The sequence below is a fragment of the Gavialis gangeticus genome, unplaced genomic scaffold (genome assembly GCF_001723915.1).
Source record: "Gavialis gangeticus isolate Ggan-Ray unplaced genomic scaffold, GavGan_comp1, whole genome shotgun sequence".
Classification (NCBI taxonomy): Eukaryota; Metazoa; Chordata; order Crocodylia; family Gavialidae; genus Gavialis; species Gavialis gangeticus.
The window spans coordinates 139538686-139547769 of NW_017729024.1; the positions used below are offsets into that span (position 1 = coordinate 139538686).

At 37.3% G+C, this 9084-nt stretch overlaps 1 protein-coding gene across 1 annotated transcript in view; it reads right to left on the reverse strand.

Annotated features, from left to right (window-relative positions):
• Window positions 1-9084, reverse strand: part of ZSWIM6 (zinc finger SWIM-type containing 6) — a 100395-nt gene that overhangs the window by 26495 nt on the left and 64816 nt on the right. Inside the window, exons 8-10 of the mRNA XM_019517815.1 lie at window positions 7987-8133; window positions 5943-6203; window positions 2328-2463 (exon numbers count right to left, since the gene is read on the reverse strand). Coding sequence (XP_019373360.1) covers window positions 2328-2463; window positions 5943-6203; window positions 7987-8133 — 544 coding nt within the window. The remainder of the gene's footprint in view (window positions 1-2327; window positions 2464-5942; window positions 6204-7986; window positions 8134-9084) is intronic.

A 9084-nucleotide genomic window follows, 5' to 3' on the forward strand; every position in this document is an offset into this window, starting at 1 on the left:
TAGGCTAGATATCAGGAGGCGCTACTTCACGGTCAGGGCAGCTAGGATCTGGAACCAACTTCCAAGAGAAGCGGTGCTGGCTCCTACCCTGGGGGTCTTTAAGAGGAGGCTTGATGCCTACCTAGCTGGGGTTGTTTGACCCCAGTACTCTTTCCTGCCATGGCAGGGGGTCGGACTAAATGATCTACTCAGGTCCCTTCTGACCCTAGAACCTAGGGAACTATGGAGAGTCCAAATTCATTATGTGAATAGGTTTCTTCTTTCTCATTTTTTGGACAGCTACAAAGAATTCCAATCACTGGCAAAGTGCCTTTACCTGGTCTGTTCCACACAGCTCAGTCATCTTTAAGTGTAAATAGTTTATACAGTACAAGGCTCCCTATAAGTTAAAAGGTATTCAAGCCTAGAGTCTTTTCTTTAAAATCAGATTACATACCTAGAGGTCCTTTTGCAGGCTCTACTAGTAAGCAACTAATATTGTGGTTGTAATGTGTATCAGTGCCAGGCAGTATTAGAAACTGTACAAATAGGAAGAAACAGTCCCTGCCCTGAAGAGCTTACAAATCTAAGAATAATTGCAATTTAAATTCAATTTAAATTGTCAGTTTATTACTGACAATCTGCTCTGCAAACCTAAAATGCCCTAATCGCCAAGGAAAGCTCCACCCAGCTGTCAATTTTTCCTTTCTATTTCTTAATTTGAATGACACCCTTTTGGCTAGAGCAGAGAGGGAGTAAACAAAGTATTTAAGCCAAGGAGCATGGAAGCACAAGAATACATAGGCATAAATGGAACATAAATAAATTTAGGCTGGAAAAGAGGTGGTGATTTCTAACCAGTGGATTAGTGTTTGGAATGGACTTCCACTAAGCATAGTGGGAAAAAAAAACTTGGAGCTTGACCAGTTCTGAAGAGGGCCCATATGATGTGGTCTCCTGTGATAGCAGGAGACTGGATTCAAGGACTCAGGACATTCCTGTCAATCTTATGTTCCTAAATTCTTACAGCCTGACTTGTCAATATATTACTCACTCTTTCCTACTTTGTTCTACCTTTGGAACAAATGCAAAGATGTCAATAAAAGGATCCTTTCCTGTATGACCTGGAACTAGTAAGATTTCATGCAATCACCCTCATTTTCCTAGTCTATATATAAATATTCTGCCTGTAGGAATGAGGCCTTAAATTTCTTCTTATGTCCAGTTGCCAGTTACTGGGACGTCTTGGCAGTTTTTGGATATGAAGTAATAATCCAGGTAGGGTCAGTTCCTTCACTACACTCAGTACAGAAAATAAAAAGTTTTACATTGCTAAAGTTATGTTTTCCAAGCTTCCCTCATAATGATATACAGCAAAATCCCTGTTCTCCAGGACAAGTGGGGAATGGTGGGCGCCGGTAACCTAAAAATGCTGGTTACCTGAGACACTGGGGTTTCCGGTCGCACACTGGGCGGGGCGGGGTGGGGCAGCGGTCGCACACAGAGTGATGCCAGCGCAGGGTGGTGGATGACAGCCGCTGCATGCAAGTCCTCCATCCCCCACCCCCAGCCAGCTAGAATTTCTCTGAAGGAGCCAAGCCCATACAGAAGCTGAACATTCCCTTGGAAATGTCCTTCTTCCAAATGTTGCAGACAACTTTGGATGCTAGTCCATGAAGTGTTTTATTGCTACTTGACACAACTCATCTGCATTTCATTCTATGTGGATCTGTAAGTGCTCTTAATTAAGAAGCAGGCAAAAAATTGGTTCAGAGTACATAGCAACACAGACCATTATGCCTTAAATCTATTATATAAAATTAATTTGTAAAATAAAGGTGGTAGAACAAGCCAAGCTACAAAACAGTCTAGAGAGCAGATGATCCTAAGCCCTGCCACTTTCAGTGATTAAGAAACTCTGAGAATGCCAAGGCTGTAATCTCAATAATACCCATCCATAAAATGAACAGATCAGCAAGAGAGTCCTTGCATTAACTGCATTCTGTTTGGATGAGGATGTGTTTGTAACACTGCAGCACACATCCCAAGAATGGAGATCTACAAAGGAGGATTAGAGAACTCCACTGCACTTGATAAAAACAATTTAACCGAATACCTATAGAACAGATATCAACTGTTATACTTGTTAACTTATCTTATACAGATGGTGAACCTGAAGCACAGAGATTAAAGTAACTTTTCCTACATGTAACAGCACTGGTATCAGAACACAGGAAAATCCCAACTTTTATTGCCAAACCTTTCTTTTTCAGTGTTAAGCAGTTTACAGTTATTTTTTCCTGAGCAAGAGTCCCGTTTCTCTTTCTAGATGAGCTCTGAATACATACCGCATGGCTCTCAGTGCAGTTTTGTATGCCAATTCAGCATCATGAGGTAGGAGAGAGGTGAAGAGATACTTGGCAAATGTGTGCATTGGAACGCTCTCTCGATGGATGATTTCACCTAAACCACTATATGGTCCAGCTGTGTTTGAGAGAGAAAGAGATGGACACTCTTTATAGGCTGGTCAACCCCCCCCCCCCAAAAAAACCCCCCCCCCCCCAAAACCAATGCTTTCTGGATCTTTTAAAAACACTGTTCCAATTATTAATTGTTAAATAAACTGAAAATAAAAAACACTGTCCAACATAAGGGGAAGCTATTCCAATAATCCCAGGGAAAAATATTTACAAATGACTGGGTATATGTTCTTTGGGGAAGATTGATAGCATGTGTGTATTGACTAGTACTGAATGCATTGCTGATGCTAAATAAAAACATAATACAATACAAGGTGCCTTGTACGGCTCAGTGCAGGCATCCCAAATTCCATGGGACAAGGCACTCCTCAATTTATACGCAGAAGACAAAGCAAGGTGGCACTTCATTGAATAATTTTTCAGACAGGCATGAGCTTTTGTTGGCTATAGCATATGAAAGCTGATGCCCTTCTGAATTAGTCTACAAGGTGTGACCCTGGCTTGCCTTCTGCTAACTTCAGATAACCACAGCTAGCTACCTTTCTCTACTCAACATACAGATTGCTGAGAAAATATTTTAGAACAAACATTTACAATGAAAACCTGCAATTTAAGTGAATGTAGTGTAGGAAGCAGCTATCTTACAGAAGATCAACTTGCACACACACATTGTTGGGCCTCCTGATTGCTGAACTCCAACAGTCAGCAACAAGTTGCTGTTGTTCTTCATATTTTGTGTCAATGCCTTTAAGTGCAAAGAAGTATAATCAGGAGAATGGTTCCAAACAAAGCCCAACATCATCATTTTTAATCAAACTAGTTTTGATCACCTGTTTCCCAGCTTGCAAGAGGAGAAGCCTTCTCCATGTGTACTTGTAGATCTCTGCACTGAGCAAGAGGAGTTCTCTACAATTAAGAGTGTTAGGGAAAATTCCTATTTTGCCCGTGTATGTGTGCGTGTGTAACTTACACCCTCTTCCTTTAATACTGCATGGCTCCCTGATTACAGTTGCTTTACGGATTTGTAATGTAGACAGGAAAAGCACAAAGGCCCAGATCCACAAAAATATTTAGGTCCCTTTATACACTTATATTTTTGTGTGTTTGGATCCAGCCCCTGGTGAAAACTATGGCAAATTCCAAACAGAAGTTTTTTTATTGTAGCCCTTAAACAAGGAGGCTTATAATATTTGTGTGCAAAGGGAAAATGATCTCCACTAAGGGCAGAATAGATTCCACTTGGACTTAGCACTACCAACCTGAAGCCAAAACCCATAATATGGGTATAAAAATCACAAGTCAGTTCCACTGCAAGTTAAAAAAAAAAATATAACACTAAGCATGTAAAATCTCAGCTCCAATGGTGAATGGGTCTGAAAACTGCCATATATATATAAAAATAAGTTGAGGAATGGTTAGAAAAATCTGCAGAAACATTTCTAACCATTGCTATCATGTGCCTACTAGCATTTAAAAATAAAAGTTCAACATTATTCATAACCAGCTGGTACTGTTATCTCAGTAACAGAATCCTTTTTACTTTTGCTTCTCAGCACGATGTCCAATTGGATGGCATAGATTACGACATGAGGAATGCATGGCAAGGCAGGAGACTTGCATTTATATTAAAATATGTACTGCCATTTTCAACTTTTCTGTTTAACTTAGCAGTCAAGCAAAAAATTAAAACAGAATGTACGTTGCAAGACATTTCAGTCTTCTGCTTTCCCAAGCATTCAAACGGTAGCTACATACAATGTGCATTACTCTACATTAAATAGCCAAGATCTCATCTTAAGATTGGATAACTAACTTCTTTATTACACCTATGGTACTTTAACTATAAAAGCACAATTGATATGATTAGAATCTTAAAACACTGTAGAGATGCCTTAATGTGAACTGACAGTTTCTGTCTAAATTACTAGGATATGCTAACTCCTTGTATTCAGAATTTCATAACACAATAATAAGGGTCCCTTACCCACTTCTCACTGTAGCAGTTTAATTTTGCTAATTATTGACTAAATTATTGTTTTCAGAAATCTTGAATGGACACAGCAATCAGTGTATATATAGCTTCATTCAAAGAAATGAAAAGGCACCACAGAAAGCTTGAAACGCCATTCTGTCAACAGGGGAATATTCTGACCCTTTCCCCCATGAAGGACCCCTGACATGAAGTAAATGCTTTGGTTCCAATTTTCCTAAGTTTCTGTTTGGCCTTCCTACAGCCTGCAGTACAGATATCATATGCCTGACACAACTCAGCAGACTTGCTTTTTACTGAATCCAGGGGCCATACAGTAGCTTTGAGATGTCACTGCAATGGAGGGAGAAAGAAGAGGAGAGAGAGGATTTATCACACAGCCTCTGCAGAACCAGACAGTATCAATTCTGGCACCTCCAACTAGTCACAAGAATTGTGATTTATTGAATAGATAAAGGCAGGCATAGAATCCAAAATGATGAACTATGTACAGTCTACCATTAAAAATTATTTTAAAACCCCTCATATTCTCTTCTGGATGGTAAGCAAGACTCTCTGCTCCATGGCAGAGAATTTAGCACCCAGATTTAAAACTTCAAAGCTCAACTCTAAGAGCCTTTTCTGCAAATACTGAATACTCACACCATTCCTTTGACTACTCATTTCCTTTGAAGCCCTTCCACTTTCATAAAAACCTAACTTCAAAAACCATACAACTTCTCACTATACAGGTGGTTTATTGCATGTACTATATGTTATGCCTTTCTAAAAAACTGAGGACCTAATCTAGGTACAAGCAAGTAAAAAACTGCCATTGTGTACACTTTTTAGAATAAACTAGGCACAGTGTTTAAAATGCTACACACATGAATTATTTGCCTCTACAAAATTTCAGAGACAAAATTCAGATATTATTTTGAAAACAAGAACCTTAAAATTAGTTGTTTGTATAGATATACATTACAGTATAGGAACTTTTCTCTCAAAACAAGTCATTTTATCACTATTGTTCTCAAAATGTCCATATGCACATAAAAAAACGTTTGTGTACCAGTGAGCTCATATAAATCATTTGAGCCATTTAGTTAGGGGCAATGGTAAAATCTATGTTCATTTTACAAGGCTGTCAGTACTCTATCAGGCTGCAAATGACATTTGGAATCTTTCTACCTGAGAAGAGCTGATAATAATGCTTTTATTATTTAATTATGACCCTGAATTGCATCAGTGGAGCACCATAACCATGACAAACTTCAGATCTGAAGTACAAATATAATAAAAAAGTAAAAAGCAGGGGATCTCTTTATCACTACAATCATGCAGTATTTTAAAATACATTAGATTTAATACTGACACCTGAAGAATTATGTTTTATAAAGAACTATCATACTTGAAAAAACCCTTTAAATTGGTTGGTTAGCCAGTTCTCACAGGAATACTTATTTTTAATTAAATGCAGGTTAAAGAAGCAGTTAGCATCTATTTCAAGCTACCTTCTAATAGGAAGACTGCTTGCTTTCGAAAAATCTTCACCAGTGTATCATCCAATTCAATTTCCTGTAGCTTAGAAATGAGCTGCTCCTCATTTCGACAAACCTTCTCTTGTGCATACAAGCCATCTGGCATTATTCGCTGTTGCCCCAGCCCTATCAACGCTACTTCCACAGCCAGCGTTAGGTAAGATTCCCCTTCTTCTAAGAATTTGTGTGCAGGCAGGTGCTGATACTCCAGAGATTTGAATTGTCCCATGTTCTCTGTAAAAGGTTACAAAAAGAATAGTACATCACAAGACATTATAATGGATAAATCTGCCTGCAATCCTACAATGACAAACATTTCTTTTACCAACCATTTTAATTAAGACGGGGGTTTTTTTGTTTGTTTGTTTTTTAATGAATTGCTATAGTCATGTCAGATAATGTCTCTAAAAGTTGGACCAATATTTTGGTAACATACCTATTCTCAAATATTTTTTAGAGAGACTGAAAATTACAATATCCTATTGTAAATCAGTGGCAACACTCATTTCCACTGATGGAGAAAGCCATGAGGAGAAAAATTCTAATTTAAAAAAAAACTAGATGCCTCCATCGTTGAGGGAAAAACAAAACAAAAAATCCATAAACATGGAAACCCATTAAAGTTGTACCCATTAAACAATTTCCAGAAAGGAGAACTCAGGGAAGGAAGGAAGGAAGGAAGGAGTGTTTTCAAACTTAAGTCATAAAAGAAATAAAAAAGCAACTGCCCCTACTTTGTGTTCAGAAGACCTATATTGCAGTTGTACTTCAAATGTCCTTATTTTTACTCATTTCAATGATTAAGGCCTTCTTCCTGTAACGGGTTTGTTTAGAGCAGACCATTTATGCCTGCACAGATTTCAATTCAAATTAGCAGGAATGTGAGAGAGAAAAATGGGTCTAATTCTTGAAAATCTCTTAACAAGACCAGGAACTTAATTTTCTAAACATCTAACTCTATTTATTACCATCTATTTATACAGATTTTTAAAAAATATATAATGCATGTTTAACAAATGCATTATATATATTTCCAAGGGAATTTTTACACACCAGAAACTTATTCAACAAGTAAACACCAGTTATAAATTTCAATATGGAAAAGCTATGAATTGTTTTCTTATATTGGACTGTAGATTTGTGTAGCACTTTATAAATACACCAGATGACAAAATATGATCCCTGTCAAGGAATTTACAAGCTAGATTGGGGACAAAAAGAGATCAAGATGGACAGCTATAGCAAACTGGAAGACAACTGTAGCAATAGGAAGTGAAACTACCCTTAAAAGTTCATCTTTACAAGAAAGACATATCATGTAAGCGGTTTTGTTTTTACAATGTTTCCTGTTAATTTAAAAACAAAAGTAAATTTAAAAGTTCCTAAACTTAGAGAAAGCAGGATTAAAAGTTTTGTTTTAAAAATGAGCCAAAAAGGGTATTTTTTGAGGAGTAATCTAAATTGGAGTTGGGAAGGAAGGAAGGATTCCTGATTACGTCAGCATGGAGGTAACATGAAAAGGGGAGGGGGGGTGCAAAGGCAGGAAAAATAAGCATACATGAATGAGAATGAAGTGCTGATCTTAAAATTGGGTGTGCACAACAACATTACAATGCAAATGCTGTCATAAACTTAGATTATATCAGTTCTCTGAGATTACTCTATGGAATGGCATGACTTAAACAAGTTAATACAATCAATTTTAGGTTATTCTAGTAATTCCTCAGAACTAGGACTAATCTTTATTCACACAAACTATAAAACCCAGTTTCATTCAGAGATTTCAAGCATGAAAGATTTCCTTCAGACTTGAATAAATTTACTAGTAATGTTTAAAGTTGTTTTCGGTTAGTTAATTAAAAGCTGTATTTACTTCAAACAAACACTCCTGCTCTCTCCCAGGTTCTCTTAGGGAATGCTGGGCTCTAAACAAATTTCCTCTTGCAACCAACTTCTTATGAAAAGCTAGAAAGATGTCAAATTTCAAGACATGTAAGATACCCCATAACAATTTTACCTGGGAAGTCTGAGAACCCATAGTAGCCTTCATCATCCACTCTGCATGCTTCCATAAGGCTACTGAAGAGGGTGCCAATAGGATCCAAAGGGTGCCCAACCCAACCTTCAAGATTAGTTATTGAGGTTACTCCTTTGTGGAGAAGTTCTACAATCAGAAAAATCAGAGCAGGGGGGGAGAGAGAGACAAGTTTAAGCCATGAGTCGTTAACACTAAATAAGTCACTGATTACACAGCACTAGCCAACATTCACAGTGTTCACAGGAGTTACTGTTTAAAAATGGTGAAATACCTTTCATACTGAATATTCACTGTGCCTCATGAATGTAGAAGGAAAAGAAGAAAGGCAATGAGCCAGTTGCTTCAATTTTCCAACCTAACACATGTTCTAGAAGGCAGTTCTGGGTCAAAAAGTCTCTAAAGTTGGAATTTTTGAAGACACTCACTTGAGACCATGACGTTCTCAAAAGGTGCATAAAATGAAAAGTTACAGTAAAAAGATTTTTCTGTAAAATAGCCAACTTAGCTGCCTCACTCAATAGCGCTGCAGTACCATTTTTATCTTTAAAAAATCTGATGCAGCAGAGAGAAGAAAGTGAAATTACTTTAAATTGTGTTCAATCTTCATAAATAAAATATTAGCCTCACTTGCATCTAAATATTTATTGAAATAATAAGCACAGGATGATAGCTCCTTTAACAAAAATAATTAAGCACTTAAGTGCAGTATTTTACACAATAAAAAAATTGCCCTTTAAACTGAACAACGAGTTTATCTGCCTTAAACTTCAGGGTACAAATTCCTTTAAGGCTACTTTATATTATAGTTGTCAACTATCAATAAAATCAGAGCATGGAAAAAGTCACTGTTTAGAACAGTGAACCGAAGGGAGTATAGCCAGGGTAGTGGTTATAGGGCTCCCAAATTCCTTTTACATTCCTCATGACAGTAGTTTCGCTGTGACTGCCATTCAAAATGTATGTTTGTCTTAAAAATTCATGTACCAAGTAGAAAAGACATTCTGTTCACAATGTTGTCTCAAGCTTCAAACTGCATAAATAAGATAACTTGAGTGTAATAATGTGCTTCCCCCCTCC